The 23333-nt window shown below is 41.6% G+C and overlaps 1 protein-coding gene across 2 annotated transcripts; it reads right to left on the bottom strand.

Moving 5' to 3' along the window:
• Positions 1 to 6692: 6692 nt before the first annotated feature.
• On the bottom strand, positions 6693 to 22666 carry CWC15 (CWC15 spliceosome associated protein homolog). 2 transcript variants are annotated; one of them, XM_039718467.1, is made up of 7 exons: positions 22595 to 22666; positions 20315 to 20453; positions 17935 to 18047; positions 16936 to 17024; positions 16068 to 16178; positions 7781 to 7899; positions 6693 to 7495 (listed from the first exon to the last, which is right to left on the bottom strand). In XM_039718467.1, the coding sequence occupies exons 2-7, from the start codon at positions 20443 to 20445 to the stop codon at positions 7366 to 7368; spliced, it is 693 nt and encodes a 230-aa protein (XP_039574401.1). In that variant the 5' UTR covers positions 20446 to 20453; positions 22595 to 22666; the 3' UTR covers positions 6693 to 7365. The 2 variants fall into 2 exon arrangements, with proteins under 2 accessions (XP_039574401.1, XP_039574399.1); XM_039718465.1 differs by lacking the exon at positions 22595 to 22666 and adding an exon at positions 22273 to 22405.
• Between the last annotated feature and the right edge of the window lie 667 nt (positions 22667 to 23333).

Here is a 23333-nt window from a genome sequence, read left to right as displayed (position 1 = left end):
AACACTCAGTTATTCGCTGTCCCTGCAGCTGCCAGGGGTGGCTCATCCTACCAGACTCCCTGCACTTGCAGGAAAATACATAGCAGACTCTAAGGATGTCCAGGATATTAAAAAAACCTCTTTGGTTTATTGTTATTTTCACTCTAGAAACTGTACTTCACAAAAAAAAAAAAAAAAAAAAAAAAAAAAGAATTCCAGGTATTTAGAAATATCTTGGTCTTGCTCTCCCATTTACAACAGCAAGAGTAACTCCACCACAGCCAGCAGTAAAACACTGGGATAAAACCAGAGCCATGCCAGTCACAGGACTGACATCTCAGAGCACTGGTTTTTTGAGCATTCTAGGACAGAAATTAGAGTTTAAAATCTTCCAGCTCCCTTTCAGGTGGCTCCTAACTGCTCAGCATTTTCCTGCAGGCACAGAATCCTTTGGAAAGCCTGGGACAGGCCCCTGAACTGGTTGTCAAAAGAGCAACTATCTGTGCTGAGTCTGGAACTCATTCTTTGGGCCAGCTCAAACAAGTGCACACAAACGAGTCCACCTGGTCCCACTTAGTGAGTTATCACCTCTTTGCCTAAAGCACATTGCAGGAGTGGGAAGAGCTCCTTTCTGTCCTTGTAACTCTGCTCATCTTCCCTGCTTATCCATCACACTCCTTCCAATCTATTCCCCATAGATCTCAAGATCTATTCCTTTTACTTAATTTCACCATTTTATTATCTTTTTTCTCTATCTGCAGTTCTGCACTGTGTTTCCCTCCAGCTGAGCGCAGTCCAAACACCCTCCAGGTCTTCTGTGAAATCCCTCCTCACATTCCCTTGTACCAAGGCACTTTGTGGCATGTCTCCATTTTCTTGCAACACACTCACTGCAGTTCTCAGATTTGATACTCTTGGCAAGGAGTAATTACTGGGGGGGGAAAAGGGATGAAATTAAGTAAAAAACCTACTCCAAACCAACAACTGCTGAAGAGGAGCCAGCAAGGCTAAGCAGTAAGGAATGGAGAAACTTTATCCACACATGCTCCCATTTGCAATCAGCAATTGCTAGTAACTTTCTATTAAAATATATAAATATTTCTGATACATATCACTGCTAATTGATGAAAAATATAGACTTGGAAAATGTGGAATTTTAATGAAATCTTCATGCCAAATACATTCTCCCTCTGGCTCCAGACATGCTCTCATGCCCTGCAGCTACAGCAGAGCTAAGAGACATCTCAGCAGCCAGAGGCATGTCCCACGCTCCCTCCTGCAGCAGTCTGACCTGGCAAGTGTGAGCGTCCCCAGGTGACCAATGCTGAGCACTTCTCCTGCTATCCCCTGCCTCGAGCAACATTAACTCAGAGCTTCTGCATCTCTCTTGTCACACCTATGGCTCTAAGGTGGGTCCTTGTCTTGCTCCAAGTAGTGCAGCACCACAAGGGTAAACTACACCCCCTTCCATCAGGAACAGCTGGAATGCCAGCACCCTGTTCCCTCCTCAGATCCAGGGCTGGGACTGGAAGAGTTTACATGCCTGAGCCACTCCTGTAAATTCACAAAAGCTGAAGCAGAGCCAAAACCCTGCCTCCCTCCCATCTTAGAGCAGAGCTAAACTCACTGCTTCATCCCTTTGCTTCATGCCCAACTCCATGAATATAACAAGTTCTGGAACACAAATCGATTCATCAAGAGCAATAAAATCCAGGCCACCATCTTGGCTGCAAAGAGACTCCAGAGCCCTGGTTACAATCCCTGCTCTAATGCCCACATAACACCATCTGGCTTTTATTCTTTATTGGAACAAACGGTAGAAAGGCATATTACACAAAGAAGGACTTTTATTTGCTTTTTATTTATTTTCAATTATTTGGCTCCAGAATTTTCTAAAATTATTCCTTCTTTCACTTGAAAAGAGGATGCACTGAAAGAGAGAATATACACTTTTAAAACCTGGAGTTTGTTTTAAAGCAAGCATAAATTAAAATATGAGGTAGGCATAAAACAGCTAGAAATTTCAATATCTATGAATAATTTCTACAGTTTTCAGAAAACATGATTTATTGTTGTTACCATCAGCTCACCTATGCTCCAAATGAAATTAATTCAGCCCTCAAAATTTTGAACTGCAAAGAAGTTCCAGTGAAGTCTTACCTTCTAAAATAAATCACAATGCTGCATACCCAAAACAAGTGTTGCAGTGAGAAATGTGATGAATCCATCTATTGCTAGGAGGAGAAATTGGGGAAGTTGGTTTAACACAGTCCTTTCAGAGGTGCAAGTGACAGCTCTCATCACCAGAAGAAAGAAACCCAGCAGGACTCAAACTTCTTCCACTCTGTGTTTGGTGTTGACAACCTCTGTTGCTGCCTGGTTTCACCACCAATCCTAACCACCCATGTGTCACCAACTTCAACTGGGCAGCCCCAAGAAAAGAGACCAGACACAAGGGACCCCATCTGAAAGTAAGCAGACTAACTGGCAGATGTATCCTTCACCCTCATCCAACTCAAATTCACAGCTTGTTCTCCCAGTGCAGGAAAAATAACCATTTTTCACTGGAGAAAGCCCAACTGCTTGAAATCCCATCCACTAGAAACAACTCAGAAAAATCACAAATAGCCCAATTTCCTAACAGGAGTATTTCTGAGACAAGAGCTGGTTGGAGAGGCAGATTTGTAAGTAATGCAGATACCAAGGGGAGAAGAGCTCAATACTCAGCATCCAAACACAACTTTGTGTGGGACTGAAGACCCTGTTTTCATTCTGCCCTTCACCCTGAGTGCTGAGCATTTAAGCTCTTCAGAATACAGCCTGCTTTATGGCCTCCATTTCCATAAAATTTATCATAACAGATGTCTATTGTGGTCTTTCAAATGATAATCTAGTATATACAATGTAGAAATAATCTTTTCCTATGCAGATGATACTGATTTCAACAGAGAGCAATCAGATTTCTCTGTTCCATTCTTTCACCTCCTGTACAGTGCTTCTTCCCTTTACTTCAGAATGTATTTCTTAGGCTTGGTGGCAAACTGGGATTTGGATTAGGAGAAATAATTTGTTTAGATATACAGGACCCTTCTCATTAGAGCTGCACTCGGCACACTAGAATTCCAAGCAATTTTGTGCTTGTTTTTTTCTTTGTCTGGTTTTGTTTTTTAATGAAAGTTCCCCATTTGAAATGACAAGTTTTGGTAAAATCAGTGACATGAAGGTTCTGGTTCTGAACTACTGGTCAGATGCTACAAAGGGAAAAGAAAAACCTACTACACAACCCTTTGGTATATTCTGAACTAAAACAATTTAAAAACTAGGCATAGTCACTATTTAATTTTCAATCTTACTTCCCCACCAGACACAATATTACGGTCATTCTTGAGTTACATCCCATGATATACCCACCTATGCCAAGAAAACAAAGTCAAGTCTGACATACAGGAAAGCCAACCTGTCTGACCTCAGACCAAGGAGGAAAGCAGCACAATGGTGATATCTATCTGCGATTGAACAGCATAAGAATTCAATGTGATTTTGTTTTTTATTTTTAATTAACTTCAAATGAGAGACTGGGCCATGTACGGAAACATTACTCTTCTTTCTGCTCATCCACAATTTAAAAAGAGGTCAGAGAAGCCTTTCTTAGGAAACATGAATTTTCCAGATGTGCCCATTTATGCTCTGCTTGCACTGTATCTTGGGACATACAGGGTGGTAGCAAGGCTGCACTTGCTTCTATCACTAGATATGACGTGTCAATCTGCCTTGGTAAGGAAGATACAGCTGAACTCACAACAAAACTCACAAGAAGACTTTGTTTCCTTGCAAGAAGCATCCCAAAATTTCTTTTCCAAATAGGCATGACAAAATTAGACAGGGAGTTTTGTTTTTGAATAACAACTAATTAAACTCCCTTCCAGAAGCTGACAGGAGATGAAATGAGGACTTCCACGGATGAAAACATTTCAGTGGATATTTCCTTTCCCTCCTCCTGAATCTGTTTCATAGAGCACTATGCCATGAGAAAGAAAAAAAAAGAAAAAAAAGCAGAGAAGCGCCTACATGTGATTCTGACTTTCCTTACAAAAACAAAAAAGCTTCACACTCCAACTAGCCCTGGTTGCAGATATGAATAAACACTTGAGTCTGAAGCACTTTCTGAGCATCAGCACGTCCCTTCAAGAATTGAATCCTAGATTTCTTTGAAGTGAAACACTTGAGGGCAACATCCCCCATCCATTTGATGCTTTGACCTTGTGTTCAGATCTCTCCTCCAGCATGAAAGACTTTCAGGTATTTGTAGTTGTAGAGAGAAATTTCAGCACCTCAGTGGGAATTGATACCTGCCTGGCTGAAAAGAGACACTGGGCTGTCACCACAGCAGGCACCAGCTGGGCTGCCCATGAGACACTCCCAGGGAAACAGAGCAAGTACCAGATCACCCCTGCCCCAGGATTTTACTTCAAACAAAATACAAGAGAACAGAGAAACTGGAACTCATTATAAAAGGTTTGTTTGATTAGGTTTTTTAAAAAAGAACTCCTTCCAGGCATTCATAGGATGCTTATCTGGTACCTATAACAATGAGAAATCCTGGAAAATGCAGATGGCAATCCTGCTGGATGCAGGAGGGAGCCTGTAATATTCAGCCATCTACTGGAGGAAGACAAATAGACACTAAATGTTTTAGAACCCTGTATACACACAGCACAATTATTTCCAGCTGCAGGACTATCATTAGGCTTTATTCCACAGACTATTAATCCCTTCAGAATTATAAAACATACTCCAAGAAAATTCTGAAAGACAAGGCTTTGTAAAAAAACCTTAGAAGTGTAACTGTTAGCCCCCATGGAAAATAGATTCTAGTTTTCAGTTGCAATGCTACTCCAAAGGTAGCCATAAACAATAGGGAGACTGTTTATAAAGCAGATAGGCTTTGTCTACCAGTTACAGTAAGTTCAGGTGTTGCTTACAAAAACACAGGATTGAACAATCCTGATTGCCAGGAACTGCAAAATAATGCCTTCCTTGAAATACTGAACATTAACTTTCTTCCACTTCACCTCCTGGAACAAGTTGCCTTTGCCAGGCCCACTGTCCTCATTGAAAGCTATTTGTCATACTGAACAGGGATTCCTGGAAAAAAAAACTCTGCTGAGAGCAGAGGTGTAGAATGTCAATATGATTTTAAGAACTCACAGTCACACTGCAGTTTTACTAAAACAAACTACCTCCTTATTTCTCCTAGATGCATGAAAAGAGCACAGCAGAAAATGAAACATCAATACCGCATCAATATTGAAAGCACTTTCCTGACAAAAACACAGAGCACTTCAAATTTGCCAGTACTAGTAAAGGAAGTTCAGTAATTAATGATACAAAACCTACCAAAAGGTAATATCTGAGATTCCTTAATAAATTATTATTATTTATTTATTCATATAAATGATTAAGCATATTGTGTTGGTGTATTGCTGAGTCTTCAGACTGCAGGTCGGCTATCACTCCAGGAGGCTAAAATACAAAAGCTTTGAGGGAGAACATCAGAGATAGGACTTGCAAATTCTGTGGTGGAGTTGAGAAACAATGTCAACAAAAGGCTTCAAATGAAGCTGCAGCCTGGAGCTCTACATTCCCTACAGATCTTTCTCCAGAACCTGCGAGGGAGGGAGCTACTGGGAGAAATGACCCAGCACAGCTTTGCATTATGTCTCAATTTAAGAAAGAGATGCTCCTGCAGGTGTGCAGAACAGCTGCCTGCACAGCTGTGGAAGACCGCATTCAACCCCACCCATCTGACTTCTCTAGAGTTATTTTTTCCAAGAAAAAATACATTACTTCAGGAACCAAATGATGGTCACTTTGCAGATGTGATTTTCCATGAGGGCACTGAACTGGCATTCCATCTGTCTCCCCATCCAATAAGACTCCACGCTCACTCCCTTTGGCACAGCAATTAGATCTCACAGTACTGTGAGACCAATGTATTTTTTGTTGTTGCCATGACAACCATGCTGCTAGGTTGGACCTGCAGCAGCAGCTGGATTCTCCACTGCCAGGCCCTGACAAGTACAGCCCTTAACTCCTTTTCTTCCCACCTTCTAAACATGTTGCCTATATACCAAGATTTCAGGCGCTTTATTTCAAGAGACTTACAAACTACACCCATTTTTCTGCTTCCCAAGAATCATTTCTATCATGAGGCAGGCAGCAGAAATAACAAACACGTATTCCTCCAGTAGCTCACATGACCCCAAGCATGCTGAAAATCTCATTTCCAAGTAAAGGTGGGTATAAGCTGCTGGCATTAGTACACTATGCATAGCTTAGTGAAAGGGTGGCAAATACAGCTAAAGCTAAGGAAAGCTTTTACAGGATACCAGTCAAACAAAAATCTGAAACATTGTGCTCTACATTTACTCTCTTAAGAAAATCAAGTAAGTTTTCAAATTAAGAACTTGAAAATAATACTAAGAAATAGCATCTCTGAGAACAAACTCAATTGAGCACAACATACACAAGGAAAAGGGCAAGAATTTTACATAAATACATCTGAGTTCTGCCACTGTCACCTCCTGGGCAGGGAGGTAACTACTCCATTTTCAAAATGCTATGTTCCTAGCCAGTGCACCACTTGGCCAAAATTTCAAATGCAACTCAGATGACAGGAGAACAGAAAAAAAATAAACCCTACACATTTTAGCTTTTTTTGCAGTCATTCATATTTTATACCATTCCAAGTGTTAACATGGACATTAGAGGAGTAAACAAAGTGTACTATGGTATCTTGGTATCACTTGTTTGATAAAAACACTTGCAAGTTTCTCACAATTCTATTATTACCATTAAAGGGCACACACAGAGACTGAAAAAAGAAACTAAAAATCAAAAACTAAGTTTCTAACTAGCTTTTAAGAGGAAGTCCAGTTTGCTACAGAAAGTGTGGCTCTTTTCAGCTCACGCTGCTTACTATACTCAGCTCTTCCTCACTTTTGATTAATACTCACATCTATCTAAGTTGTGTAAGTTACAAACCATCACCACTACAAATATAGGGCATTTTGGAAAGCAATTTAAATGATCAGCAGCATTTATTGCAAATCAGCTTCTCTCTTACCATTTACAGGTGGACAGTAAAAGTAAACACACACAAAGAAGAAAAAACATTCATAAGACACAAACTGGTTTAATCAAAACTGTAAAGGAAAACAATATGCAAGAATAAAAACTCCAGATACATAGCACTTATTAATTATGAAGCTGTTGCTGACCTCGGAAAAGCATTTGAGAATCCATGACCAAATATTCAGCCTTAAATTCTGAGGGAAATGGCCACGACCTACCAAGTCCTTCCGCACTACGGCACATAAAACTGCACTACTTGATGTACTTTTCCATGAACTTTTTGTGAAACTCTGATCGCAGAGTATCATTGACGAATCTTTTGTCCTTTTTTGTTTCGTCTATCCCCTTGGCACAGTTCTTGAAGACAACATCGTCATCCCACCTGAAAACAGAAGTTTTTAATTTCAGGAAGCTCATACGAAAATTAGGTGTAATATACAAAAAGATATAAATGGAGTTTGACCTTCTTACAGAAGAACTAGTCATTAGGATTAGATTTTAGTCTTTCAGAAAAGATGATCTATTTTTCTACCCCAAGCTATCTCCTACACACTTGTGACAAGATCTGAGGAAGGAAATAGAAACCAGCTACAGTGATAACATTTTCTGACTCTGAACAGCGAGAGTCAGCAAGGGGATGGGTGCCACTGAACAGACTGCACAGTACCTCCTTTTAACTTTGAAGTTTGCCTGAGGCTGTGCTGGCCCAGTGAGGTTCAGCAGTGGGTTACCACTCAGGATGTTCTCCATCCGAATTCTTTCTTCTTCAGCCTTTTGCTCTTGTTCCTGAGAACCAGAAATGGATACATTATTTTTCTAGGCCACTTTTCTCCTCTAGTTGGTAGAGATCCACGTTATTTAGCTTTGGTAGAGAGATCCACATTATTTAGCTTTGAACACTCACACAGATGGAGCTTTAATTCTTAGCCCAGATTTTTCAGAGTGTTTGGCACTTGCATATGAGGAGAATAAGGATAGAAGCAGAGGCACTCTACAGAGCTTAACTTTGCTAATAAACTGTCAGACTAGCAACATTCATATCGGCTCTACTTAGCTCTGATGCGCCATCAAATATTCAGGTGAATTCTAGCTTTACCATATACATATTTATTATATTAAAAACTGTATACACATTAAAAGGTTTTCTTTATCCCCATGAGAAAAGACATCATACAATATTCACTAGGTAGAAGAAACCATGCAGCGTATTGAAACTTCTCTACTTTCAGCAGCTGTTTGGATTTTATAACTACAACTTCCCTAGGGACCAATTAAAAAGAATATTGAGAACCCCACAGTGAAAAGAACAGAGGATGTCACAAGACTATTTAAGAGTTTCAATATTAAGAAGCAGAAAAATTTTCTTGTCCTTGTACTGTCAAATGCATATAGCTCAAGCCTAAGTGAAGCAATGCACTGCAAGTAACACAATTACAGTAATTTCATTGCCCACACTTTCAAGCTCTATTAGCACATCTAATAAAAGCGACTTAAATGTTTACAGACTTCAAAAATAATGTTTAGTATTAATTTTACATATTTTTCCACAGGCTTCCACAAATATTGCAGGGAGTGTTCTTTGATGAAAGAACTAGTAGGGAAAGAAAGTAATTCTTTAAATTAGGATGACTAAGTAGGTTTCCTACTCTGAAGTATGGTGTGAAGACACTGGTTAAAAAATGAACTGAAGCTTCATTAGCATTGCAGGAGAATCAAACCATGGCTTTTAAATTACATAAACTAAAAAGAAAGAGATCATGAGGTCAGGGTTTTTCCCCAAGCTGGGGGGAAAAACCCAAAAAACTGCAGAAAATTATTGCTGAGAACTTCTACAGGATCTCAAGAGAGGAAGCAGTTTCCTTGCTGCTGGAGTTTACAAGGTTTAAATGCTAAACTTGATGCTGATGCCAGCCAGAGGTCCCTAGCTTCAAACATTTAATCAATACTAAGTTATTTATTATTACCTACAATTTACTATATTTTTCCATTAAATTTATCAAATATGTGAAATTTTGGATAGGTTCCCTATCTCTGGAAGTGTTTAGGGCCAGGCTGGACAGACCTCTGAAGGTGTCCATGCCCACAGCAAGGGGGTTGGAAGTAGATGACCTTTAAGGTCCCTTCCAACACAAACCATCCTGTGATTCTATGAAATTTTCTTTTAAAATACCTCTGCTTTCTTAAGAACATGGATTTAATGTACACATGAATAGCAGATGATGCAGGATCACTGGTAAAGATTTTACTTTTCAAAATCTACTCAAGTTTTAGTTATGAAAAAACACCTACCATTACACTGCTTCTCACAAATAAAATGTAGACCAGCTGCAATTAATTGCCAGTGGGATGGGAAAAGCTCCCTAGAAGGGCACATTGCTCAAAAACAAAGCACAGCTTCAGGACAAGCCCTGTAATACCATTATTTAAAAATATACATTAGAAAAACTTGCTCTTTTCTGCTACTGTATCCATGGGGCTTTAACAGAAACCACAACAATTAGAAGTTATTAACACAAATGAACTGAGGTTTTGAATTTTCAAACAGCTCTAAATCTAACATTTGCAGTCCAACTTCTGTTATTATCACCCCAGTAAGTATGGAAACATGGAGAACAAAAAGATTTGATATGGAACAGCAATTTCCTCCCATATTGCACAGAGCGAAGTATAATTTGAGTTTATATTTGGATCAGAGACAAGAAATGCATGCAGCTGCTTATGCACACAATGCCAAGCTTTGATATACCATCTTCCTTCCACGTAACATGGAACAGCCAAGAGCCATGAAATCCCATTTACTGCAGTCTGTTGCCATGTGCTCCCACCAGAAGTCCATCAGCCCTCAGACTGTTATACAGCACATGCAGCACTGCTTTGAAACCAAACAAAATCTTGGATACTGGAACAAGCGAAAACTCAGTATTGATCTTCAGGTACCTCGCAGGAGGTGATCAGATACTGCTTATGACCATTAGCAAATTTGCAGCTGGATGCAAGCATGTGAAGTTTTCTCTGTGTTGTCCAAAATGAGGTGGGCTCTGCACCACTAACTTTAATCTCCAAAGCTCCACTAGAAGTGAGGCTTTGAAAACACAACAGGCCAGGGAAAAAGCAAGAGCAAATGAAAAGGCTACAAACCAAAAATTCCTAATCAAGAGAAGGTAGCATTACTAAGACCATTGTAAGAAATTAATACTCCACTATTGAAAAATGGTTCTGTGGACAGAACTTGTTCCAAGCTTCTATATGCAATCAGATGCAGCAGTTTCTGATTTTAGAGCTGGAGTCCAGGTGAACTCTTCTGAAGGTGGCAGGTAGAGCATGGCACAGTCTCATCCTCTAAGACATTAACTTCAGCCATGATCCAAAGTCGCTGAACCTGTGCATCATGCATTGCCTTATCAGACTACTATTTTTGTTTGAGTTTTTAGGATGCATGAAAATACATCCACACACCACTGATATACAGAGAGCTACAATGCAATTCACACATTATTTTTTTAGTGGTCAAAAATCGACTGGAGTCAGCCAGCACATATTCAGAAGGAACTGCAGTTCCTCTTCCCTCCCTTTCCCCACTTCAGATTTAATCTCATAAATTCATAGAAAGTTTATTCCAGCACTCTCCACCATGCATGAAGAGAAGCAAAAAGCACTCAGTCATTTGAATGGCAAATCTTCAGAATCACTAGAGAAAGATAAAGCCGATATTAAGAATCATAAAAAATAGGCATACGGTACTCCCATGTACTTCCTACACACAGATGTACATTCTAATTTTCTATACTAAGATTTCTAAAAGGCATGTTACACATCACCCTTTTAACTGCTTTGCCATAACCCACATAATATCCTCCAGCCTCAATCAGCCTGACATTGTTTGATTTCTGAAAACAAAGAAAAGCATTAAGTGACAAAATGTAGTGACAGAAATAAAAAAATCAAAGCTGAAATAACACTTTTAAGAAGTGTTATACTACAAGCACTAGTGTAAGACTGGAAGAGGGATTTAGCTCTGGGTTAAGACACCAACAGACAGACATGGTCCCATAGGCACCTGAGCTCACATCTTGGCAGAGACCTAGAGGATAAAACAGGGAGCCAAGACAGCTTTTAGTGCTCACACTAAATCGTGACACAGGAGACCAACCACACTGTAGGCTCTGCTGACTGCATCTCCACTGCACCACCATGCAGGCCATGAGACACAACTTGCACATTGGCCCCAACAACTTGGCTTTTCAGCCTCAACTGCATTCTGTCTGCAGCTGATTATTGCTAGCAAAAAGCTGCATTAAGTCAATTACAGTTGCAGAGGACTGGGAAGTGGCAGATAAAATAAGTGGTAGAGGCAATCTTGTGAATTTCTTTCCTTGGCATATCTGTTTTTGACTGCAAAGGAAAGAAAAACATTGTTACCATGTTTATTTTGAGCGTAGCTCCTACCCTTAGCACTGAGCAAGATTACTTTTACAGAAAGTGCTGAAATTCCCCAAATGACTCCATTGTATTAAAGTTAGTTTTCCTACTCAGTTTTTATAGATGTTGAGCAGCTGAAAGAAAACCTGAAATACTCACATTTCATCAAAGGCGGAGAAAAAGTTAAAAAAGATATAAATTGCATAACCTGATTGAAATGTTAATTTTTGAATGACAAACTGTGGTTGCACTGCCTTTAGCAGCAGGGAATGAAATTCAAGAATGCACAGACACACCCCAGTTATCCGACCCTGTGCAAGTCACCAACTCTGTGCAACACAGACTCAAATAATTAATTGAAACTTCAAAAACAAAGAGCAGCAAGAAGTCACAACGGCAGTGTCCACAGCTTTGTTGTGATTTTGTCCACAAGGAAAGGGATGTTATCACTAATTCTTGTCAAGGTTTAAGTGTTCTTGGCATGTCTCAAATATTAAATGAAGAAAACATGCTCTGCCATGTGCTTTTGTGTCTTCACTGAAATTTTCTTAATCACAGATTTAATCTTCTGGTTTTAGTCAGACCCTTGAGATTTAAGTGAAAAGGTTAACAGCTATCAAGACTCATTTTCTGATGTTTTATTTGAAAGCCTGTGGCATGTCTAAAACAGGGGGCAGAGCTAAGATTTATTGTGACCACTGGTAAAGTAATACATTCAGTTATAGAGAAACTTGGTGAAATTAAACTGTCAAGAAAACAAACTGAAATTTTTCTTCTGCTCTCAGTTAAACAAAGAACGACTGGATATTAAAACAGGTTTGCCAGAACTGCACACATACATTCAGCTGCTCACTGGTTTGAAGTTTCTTTTTAATTATTTCAACTTACTTTCTAAGGAAGCACTTGAAACTGAAAAACAAGAGCATTGTAAAGCTTAATTTAGAATACTGAAATGTTTACTGAAACCTGTGCGTGGATGGTTAACACAGACACTGATTTCATGTTTGTACAGTTTTATACAGACCTAGAATAATTCCACAGAAAGGACTTTCAAAACTACAATTTCCTGGTCAGCTTACTGTCTACTAGAAACAATCTGAGATTACAATTGTAGAGGAAACATCAGGAGGACTCCCACACTCAAACGATTTTTTAAAAACATTCATAGTATTTATTTAATGATTCTACATAACCTCAGGGAATTAAGCATTTTGAGAAATTAACAAGCTTTGAGAGGAACTGTTTATTGGGCTGACAAACTATTAGAATCTCTTAATATTAATATTGTCAAAATTAGATTTAGAGAATTTTTATGGAAATTTGTGTTGCCCATAAGGGAAGTTAATAGAGAACAGGACACCCCATAAAAAGCAGATTCTCATATTTTCTTTTTAACTGCTGTTTCAGCACAGATGCATTTGGAAAGAAGCTGTTCTCCTTTAATGACAGCTTAAATAATGGACACCGAAGTGATGAGTGAAGACTAGTAACAAAATAACAGTTTACTCTAAATGAAGTCTCAGAAGTAATTAGACCAGTATTTTAATAAATCAAAATAACTAAAGTACCAGGGAAAAATCTACACATGGCACAGGTTTGGGACCCTGGGATGTTGCAAGAAGATGACAAGAAGAGACACATTAATCTGTCTGTGTAACAATGGGGCTAGAGAATGATGATCAGGGTGAAGAGAGAACAGGTATTCACTCCACAGTTTCTCTTTGCCTGGCCACTGGCTCACCCACGCTGTTTACTGTGGACAGCAGCATTTCAGCAGGTAAAGCTGTACATGGATTTGGATTAACAGCAACTGCACAGTTAAGACTTTACATGAGATGCTATCCTGAAGTGATCTGAATTATTAATACAAGGTTACTTACAAAATTAGGTCTAAATTATGGCTTGCAGTACATAGTAACATCAAATAAAATGCATCTTAAAGGAAAAGGATTTTATATAAAATAACTCTAAAATGCTTAGCCAGTAACACCTTATTCCAAAGCCATGGAAAATAAGGCATAATCTGAACAGATTGCACACTAACAGAAGACTTCTTTCCAAAGATGATCCTTACTGCTACAGATTTTCCAAGGCTGTGCCCCACTCTGGCTTTTACTTTTTCCATCAAAACAGTCTTAGTTTCCTACTCCCCAAAAAACCACAAGAAAATAAAATCCCAGCACCCTCTATTTATTGAAGATGCCAATTTTAAAGAGAGCCTACCTGCCACTAACCAGTGAAAGGATGAAAACTGTAGGTCTAGATTCTTAGCATGCAATAGGCACTATTGCAAATACATAACACGATTTTATTCAGCATGCATGCAGCCCTGGACATTACAAGCCCTGCTGCTGGGTTAGGAGAACATCCATGAGGGTAACACATTGTACCTGTAAGAGACAGCAAAACAAAAGAAGCGCTATCCCAGATACTTTGTGGCTTTTAGCACCCTCTAGTGACAAAATCAGAATTTCACAGAGATTATGATCCTACTTTCCAGACATGATAAAAGAAGCAAGCACTTGGCTATGTGACCTGCAATTTGCTAACCGTTATCTTCCTAATGCAAGTTTTCTACACTGGAATGTGACAAGTTATACTGTTTAATCTTGATGCATAACTTACAACTATCAAGCAAAGTGAAAATCCACACAGACCTGAGCTTTTATTTTAAGCATCGTGCAACGACAGCTAAAGTCAAAATCTTTCCTACACATGGCTACACTTAATTTGTAGTTTAGTACATTTCACACAGGAATACGTGGTCGAATTGCTGACAGTGTTTTTAAGTAATTTTCACTATGTTGTTACTACAAAAAACAATTTCATTGCTTTATGATGTTCCTCAAATGCCTAGAAGAAGACACAGGAGATGCTTTCAGACATCCTTTAATGCAGAAGACCTCTCACAGGCCAGACGGGCAATCAAGTAACAAGTCTTGTACAGCACAATTCCTGCAGTGAAGCAGCTTTTAGCCTTGAGTACTATTTAAGTGCAAAACTGCAGAGTTCACTTGTTTTACAGGCCTTATTGATTCTGAAGTTAAATTTACATATCGTTAGGCAAGAACAACTACAACACAACTGCAATGCTGCCAACAGCAGTTAAAACATTATCCTCTCCTAGCTGTTTCTAGTGCCTGCTGGAAGCTCAGCCCTGTTCACTGCCAACTAAGCATTCATGGAAAACACTAAACTATGAATGTGTTTGTTAAGCTACAGGAAAGGTTACAAGTAGAGCAGAGGCACTAAAACATTATGTTGTCAGAATAGCCTTTGATTAGGCTCCAGATCAGTATCTAATGTGTTTATCTAGCATGTTCTAAAAAAGTACTTCAGATAAGTTTATACACAGGTGACAGGTGGCTTGTTTTTCTGACAGACTTTTTGATGGTTTGGGGTTTTTGTTTTACTCTAATGGAGAGTATACTTACAAAAACAAACAAAACTGCTCCAGGTGAAGGAACCAAAGTTTCACAAAAGCACTACAATTATTTAAGCCCTACTCAAAAAGAGAAAGCACTGAGTAAAAGCAGATGAGGGAATGTTGCACGTATCCACTACTTCTGTTGCAGCACCAGAGGAGAGTGTTTCAGCAGCGCAGATGAAATACCCTCAACTCTAAACTCTGTTGCAATACTATGTTAGAACCAGCACCCAAAACAAACCTAAAACCTGGTGAGTTTGACAACACAAACGACATCCAGAAACTAGTCCAAACTCCCAGTACCTAGAAGTGCAATCAATAGCTAGGAATTTTGATAATGCACTCGATCCCAACAATCCCTCTTACACCAAGGACCACTAGCATAGGATTGAGTCCCACTCACAGGAAAACATCTGTAACTACAGGGACCTTCCTCCCCTTTCAAGGGCAGAACATGGTGTTTTTGTCTGTAGAGGCGGATTACAGAGAGGTATGAAAGCTACACGTGAATTGAGTTTCCCAGTTCTGAAAAGACTGCTGTATTGTTATTGGGTTTTGAAGAGACAACTTTCAAATGAATTTGCCTGTGTATAATCACATGAAAATAGCTCTGGTCTTACAGTTCAAATTGGTGCTCCTTGCAGCACCAAAGCTGTAAAAGGACAACTACTGTATAAAACCTGCAGCACCAAAAAGCACGCATCTATATTTCATAAATAAAAATAGTATTTCTTGTTTCATAAAAGCTAGTTAAGTAAACTAAATTACATCAGATTGCATCAGCTCACTAATGCCCCTATATCCTTTGGTATGACAGCTGAGTGCAGAGGACTTATACATGAAATCAAGATTATCTTCACTCACTGCCCGTACAACGTGTAGGAAAATAGAATAAAACGTTTCAGTGAGTAAAACATTCAATATGTCTAATATAGAAAAAATTTCTTAATAATTATTAGACAGAAGAACAAATACATCATATCTGAGAGGAGGTTTGAACAGCACTTTGTTTACCAGGTCTCACTCATCCCAAGCACTTTAGGCACACCAGATTTAATAGACATCATTTCACAAAAAAACAGGTGCTTTTTAATGTGTGAGATTTTACCTTTCGAGCTTGTTCTTCAGCTCGTTCTTTCTTGATTTTTTCCAGCTCAGCCAGAAGAGCTGCAGTGTCATCATCATCACTGTCTTCCAAGTCCTCATCTTCATCATCTTCCTAATAGTAACAAATGGAAGGCAAGAATCAGCTTGTTCATTTAATTTAATAAAAAATGGCCCTGGGCTGCCCAACTACAGCTACAATTGGATGGCTGATTTCTGAAGTACTGCTGACTGATTTCTGAAGTACTTAGGTAGCACCAAATACAATACAAATAGGGTTTTTGCTCTTTTATAGTAAAGCCAAGAGAAAAACATATTTGTGCTTTTGGGATGACTGCAATTAAAAATGCTATGTAACTGACTGACTCTAGAGAATGGGTATCCCCAGTCACTCTCCATCATTGTGATACAAGTAATTCTGTGGGCCTCATTAACCTGTCCAGTACTGCTGCGACCAAATACCACAGGATTAAAAAGCCCAGAGCTTATTGTCAAGCCTTTGACTTAACTCCTAGATATCAGCAATAAGAAGCATAGTCAAAGGCAAGCATTGGTGGTTCATGCAGAGAATCATCTGCAAGTATCTCAACAGTTCTATCCTTGGGGAATTCTTACTAAGTCAGTGGTAATTCCCCATACTGTAAGTGGTATTTTCAGTTTCCTAGATTTTTTGTGCTTTCCAAGAATACTATTACAGCATGGACCAGAATCCTCTGAACAACTCTGGACTTTCACCACAGTACAGAAGCTGTAAAAGGAAAACACATTGGAACCTGTTTGAGATCTTTAGGCAACCTATAAGTACATATAGCATTAACAGCAAATCCTTAAGGCAGGGTAACAAAAGGAAAGACACAAAAGAAGATACATACATCAGTCAGAGGATCATCTGCATCAAGATTTGCTGCAGGAATCTGGTCTAGCCGAGGCTTCTTAGACACAGAAGATGATGTTGTATGTTCTATGGTGTAAGAGTAAAAACAAAAAGTGTCTAAGTCACTTCATTTAACAGCATCTACTGTCAAAAAGCAAAAATCTTCACAATTTGTCTTGCATTAGAGTAAGAGAAAAAAGCTTGTGCTTACTTTCCCCTCACTTCTCAATCTTAATGTCCATGTTAATTCCTCCCCCTAGGAAGCCTCAAGAGCAGCAATAATATCCCAAACTTACAGTTTGGCCTCCAGAAGCTTTTTGAAGTCATTATTATTTCAATCAGAAAAAAAAAAAACACCATAAAAAACAGAGGTGGAGAAATAGTCTTATTACATATATCCAACTGGAGGGTTCCCATTTAGGATGATCCCAAAGCATCACTGTTGGCTAGTTTGGTCAAACTACATCTACTTTCTTCTGTGAATCTGAAAGCCATGCAACAGCTTCACATCTAAACCTAAAGTACAAGAGGTTGTACTTAAATACTAAAAATGAGTATTTCTCAAAAAGCTCTTTGATTTTGTTATTACTTCACCATGTCTGAAAAAAATAGCATACTTTCAAGCAGATTTATTGTTACACTGGTACTGTAACAGCAGAAGATGAGTCATTACTCTTTCTCCTTCCTGTCTTGCCCATCCAAGTACAAAATGAAGTCCTTTATTAGCTGTACACACTTGTTGCCAATTCATTACAATTATACTGCATCAGCTGGGCATGCTTTTCTACTAGCTGGCCTGTATTTCTGCTAGCCTGAAGCCAGCGTGAAAGCCAGTGGACATTCCCTTGCAGGTCAACAGCTCTGAATTATCAGGCCAATACCTTAAATTCTACTCTCATGACATGCTGTCTGCAACTGCAAACTTCTTACAACACCAAATTTCACGCAAGAGCAATGTTTCACAAAGGAGTTAAGATTTTTGTTTCTTGGTTGTTACCTCTGGTTGGTCTGTCTCTGTTCTTTTCCCTGGCAGCAACTCGTTCTCTCTCCTCCAGCTCCCGTCTGAAATCACGGTTCCGCACCTCCTCGGGAGCATCCTGAGTGGTCTGTCTAAAACAACAAACAGGGAGAAAGCCTGAAGTCTGACACTCTGCAGCTGGGCAGAATTTTTTCATGAAGGCCAGTAAATCCTGGGCTGAACAGGCAAGGACAGGGAACAAGAACTGGGTTCCACGCAAACGCATGTTTGCTCTCTCCTCAGCAGAGCCCTCCTGTGTATGCACTGCACACAGACCTGCCACGCCACCCACTCCTGCTCCTTCTGGTGGCTCCTGAAGGAATGAAAGGCCCTACTTAAATTCCTACAGAACAGGATGGTGACACCTGTCTGTACTTCGCTATGTTGAAATATTGTGTTCTCCAGCAGTCCAATTCCAGTGTCCTAGTAGACATGCACACACATGGTCACCTCTTTTCATTGTTTTACCACCCAAAGCTGCTGCTGCAAACTCAATCTCTAAGGCTTACAGATAAGACCAAGACTAGAACATCCTTTCCATGAACCTTTTCTTCTCCATGAGCACACACCATGACCAATAATAAAAAAGCTGGGAATACAGGCAAAACACCTTGTAAATACACGTCACCCCTCTTATGTAACAGCACACTGGCAAAAAGCAATGAACTACATATATCTGAGCCACATTAAATTCCACTAGGGGCTGCTTAAATTTTTGTGGATATCTTAAAAAGAACTAGTGAATAAAAGCAAACACCTCTCTGTGAACCCAGTGCTGGAAGTAAGGGTGCCTGGAAGAAACCCAGACATGAGGCATTATAAACACATTGTGTTTACAGCCCATCTTTATGATGAAGCATTTAATTTGCTTTTGTAAATAAAAAACTGAATTTGGAATCCTTGTTAGAGATGCAAAATCTCCCCAAACCCTGTGCCATGCAAGCAAACATGAGTGGGATTGGAACACTGGACTTTTCCTGCAGTGATGCAGTCCTGGCAATTTAACAAAGACAACTTTTCATTAGGTATTTGGGAGGAAAAACAGAAGACACTTGATTCTCTCTCCATCTCTCTCTCTCACACAAAAGGAGGGATTTAAAACATATATTGTATGTTTCTGATCCCACAGACTTCTTCCAAAGCAACAGACTGGTCTTCTAAACCCCACTTTTTTTACAAAACAAACCACCAGAAATTTTCCCCATAACATCCAAACACATTGGGCAGCACTTTTTGTGTTGTTTGTTTTGGTATTCTCCAAAACACTCAGCTCCCTTATGAATACATATTCTTGAAAACCAAAGGGGCAGGAGGGAAGAGGTGGCAGGGTAAATACCTACACAAAAAAAGTGCAAAAGTAAAACCTTAACAGTGATTTCACTGACAAGAGTAACATCAATTAGATAAAATGAGCATTTTTAGATTGACACAGTCAATTTAAATTCTACCATACTGACTTCAGGTTTTTTTTACTTTTTCAAAAAGATAAAAATTTATCGTGCATTTCAAACGCAGGAAAATATTCCTAAGATCACATTATCTTTCTTACTAGCTAAAGAAATTTCTTTTCCCAGGACCTGAGTAAACCACCTGCAGCTTAACATCAGCTCTTCCAACACATCCCACTATCCGAGTGCTATTCCATGGCTCCCCTGCCTCCTCTCAATGCCTTCACACAGTGGTCCTTTGCCAAATACACGATGTGGTTTTCCAGCTTTTAAGATGTGCTCAACTTCACTTCTCTTATCCCAACCTGCTCTGCAAGTACTGACAGTACTCCCTGTGGCTCAGCCACAATGCCAACCTACTTTCCACTTCACTGCCCAAGAAGTTCATCTCCAATGTTCATTTTCTGGTAATTCATGTATATAAACAGCAGCTCTTCCAACACATCCCACTATCCGAGTGCTATTCCATGGCTCCCCTGCCTCCTCTCAATGCCTTCACACAGTGGTCCTTTGCCAAATACACGATGTGGTTTTCCAGCTTTTAAGATGTGCTCAACTTCACTTCTCTTATCCCAACCTGCAAGTGACAGTACTCCCTGTGGCTCAACCTACTTTCCACCTCACTGCCCATGAAGTTCATCTCCAATGTTCGTTTTCTGGTAATTCATGTATATAAACAACAACAAATTATCACTAAAATTAAACCTCCCCAAATCACCTGCAATGCATTTGAACTCCTAGCTCTGCTTTTGAGACTTTCACTTTTAGCCCACTTGTTCAGCACTCCTGTGCAATCTCTGGACCTTTTTCAGTGTCAAGTACATCAACATGCATTGAGAAAATTTTAGAGTACACTCATAACAAAACTGTCATTCCCAGCCTGCTTTGCCACTCAAGAAAAGGACACTAACCTGTATTTGATTTTAGTATGAGAAGGAAGATCTCTGCTAGAATATTGCTTGGATAGCTGGCTTAAGTCTCCTTCACCTTTTCCCCTTCCTCCTCTTGCAGGTTCAAACGTCGGCCTGGCTGCTGTGGTCATCTTCACTCCTACAGAATCAAGGGATGAAACAAGCTGTTACTACAATTCACAGTGTAAGACACTCACTGGGAGCTACTCTGCTCCTGGAACTGTTGAAGCAGTGACCCAGGGGTAATACACAGCTGGTCACTCAGCTCATGATCCTCAGAATTTGAGTAGCATTTTAGTGACAGAACCTATTCAGGTTTCCCAACAGAGTGTCTTCCAATGTGCTTGGAAAATGATAGATGGACTCTAACTTAAGTAAGAAGCTACATAAGCTACATTTGTAAAGGAAATAACACCAGCCAGGAACTGATCTCCCATCCTTTAAGGATGTAAAGTACATCCTTACAGTAAGCAAGCGGTACAGTCTTGTCACTAAGCTCTTTCCCCTCCTGGAAAACTGCAGTCAAAACCGACTGCCTGCTGGGATGAGCCCTTCACTGCTGCCCAGACAGTGCTGGTGGCAGCACAGAGACCACGGCGTGCCTGGGAAGGTGCTGATCATTGGCCGCTGGTGAACGCCGGGCAGCACAAACAAAGTGCAAGGAAAAAACCCTGGATAAAGGGAGAAGTTGTCACCAGTTCTCCCCTAGAAACTGCAGGAGCCCAGCATGTCCTAAAAACCAGACTGGCAGATGCCCCAGTTTCTACTGTCACTCCTCAGCCACCCTGGGAGCACACGCTGTGCTCAGCACTGCCTGGCAGCCCCTGCAGCCCCTGCAAGCCCAAGCCAAGCCTATTTTGTCAGTCTGTCACTTTGAATGAGAGCACAAACACCCAACTTCACCACCAAAATGATAATATAATGTGTGGCTCAAAGTAACATCCCATCAGGCAGAGCAGCTACAGCCACTGAACTGCTACTCAAAAAACAAAATTAACAGAGGGAAACACCTTTAAAAAGAAGTGAGATGGTAACCAGCCTTGGCTCCTTAGTCTAGGCCAGCTGACACTTTTCAGTGAGGCTGTACCAGTCACCTGAAGCTCAGTGAGCCATTTCAGATCTCTTGGCACACATTCTGCCAGACCCATGATCCAAGAAAGTCACTTGTTCCCCCAACTTATCTGTGCTAATCATATGTAATAGGGGGGGATCCATGAAATCAGGTGAAGAACAAGACCTGTGTGGCTGCAGTAGTTTCAGGAAACATCTGGAAATTATCCCTGCTTTTCTTAGGTTACAGAATTAACCAGGTTGGAAAAGACCTCTGACATTGTTGAGTCCAACCTGTGACCAAATATAACTAGACCATGGCACTAAGTGCCAAAATCGACTCTTTCCTTAAACACCTCGAGGGATAATGGCTCCACTATCCTTGGGCAGCTCATTCCAATGTCCAATCACCCTCTCGGTGAAGAAATTCCTCCTAATGCCCAACCTAAACCCCCACCGGCACAACTTCAGGTCACTTCCTCTTGTCCTGGGAAAAGAGGCCAACCAGCGGGCCCCCACCTCCTGCCAAGCAGTTGCAGAACGCGATAAGGTTCCCCTGAGCCTCTTCTTCTCCAGGCTAAACAACCCCAGCTGCTCCTCACAGAACTAAGCCTGGCTGGATTCAGCTTGGCCTTCAAGGACCCAGACTCAACCCTAAACCTCTCAGGCTTCAGAAATACCCGAAGAAGCCTCTTTAGCACTAGCAGGAGTTATCGGCCGAGAGGGAACGACCGAGCTCGGCCCGCAGCCGGGCTGCGCCCTGACCGGGGCATCCAAACCGCAGCGTCAGGCCCGGCCGCAGCCCGGCCCCTCGCCGAGCCCGCCTCCCCCGGCACCCCCTGCCCCAGAGCCGCCTCTCCACCCCCAGCAGCCTCCCGCAGCGCCCCGCCGCCCTCCCGGTCACTCACAGCACGGCCTGCTCCGCCCTGCGCCGCCGAACCTACACCGCCACCATAACTCCGCCACGCACCCACAATGCCCCGCGGCGGGCCATAGAGGCGGGCGCGCTGACCATAGAGACGGGCGCGAGCGTGCCCGCCATGGCGGCGCCGGGCGGAAGTGCCCTGGGGCGCGGCTGCCCCGTGGCCATGGCGGCTGCGCTGCGGGGGTGCGGGAAAGCGGGGACGGAGAGAGGGCCGGGAGCCTTGGAGGGCTAACAGGGGAGGGCAGAAACAATGGCACAATGGCAGGCGGAGGAAAAGGGAGTAGCTTAGGCTCCCGGTCACTCACAGCACGGCCTGCTCCGCCCTGCGCCGCCGAACCTACACCGCCACCATAACTCCGCCACGCACCCACAATGCCCCGCGGCGGGCCATAGAGGCGGGCGCGCTGACCATAGAGACGGGCGCGAGCGTGCCCGCCATGGCGGTGCCGGGCGGAAGTGCCCTGGGGCGCTGCGGGGGTGCGGGAAAGCGGGGACGGAGAGAGGGCCGGGAGCCTTGGAGGGCTAACAGGGGAGGGCAGAAACAATGGCACAATGGCAGGCGGAGGAAAAGGGAGTAGCTTAGGCATTCTCTTTATTCTACTTAGGCTGATGTATTAGGTACATCAGCCTAAGTCTGATTATAAAGCAAGTCACGTCTGACTTGCCCCTGCCCTCCTTGCAAAGAAGTCCTTCACATGGTGTAGATGTTTACACGACGGATTGAGATCGGCTGTAAGGAAGACGTCTTCTCCTGTGGCGGTGTGGAGGCGCTGGAGCGGGGTGCCCAGAGGAGCCGGGGATGCTCCGTCCCTGGAAGTGTGTCCGGGGCCAGGCTGGCCGGGCTTTGGGCACCTCGGTCTCGTGGAACATGTCCCTGCTCATCACAGCGGGCTTAGAACTAGCTGCTCTTTAGGGTCCCTTCCAACCCAAACTGATTCTATAATCATTGCTGTCTGTGCAAAGAAGCCAAAGCACAACGACGATCACTTCTCCTGTGGCGGTGTGGAGGCGCTGGAGCGGGGTGCCCAGAGGAGCCGGGGATGC

Source organism: Passer montanus, unplaced genomic scaffold, assembly GCF_014805655.1.
Source record: "Passer montanus isolate IOZ18808 unplaced genomic scaffold, ASM1480565v1 scaffold4, whole genome shotgun sequence".
NCBI lineage: Eukaryota > Metazoa > Chordata > Aves > Passeriformes > Passeridae > Passer > Passer montanus.
This window is presented reverse-complemented; position numbering and strand designations above follow the sequence as displayed.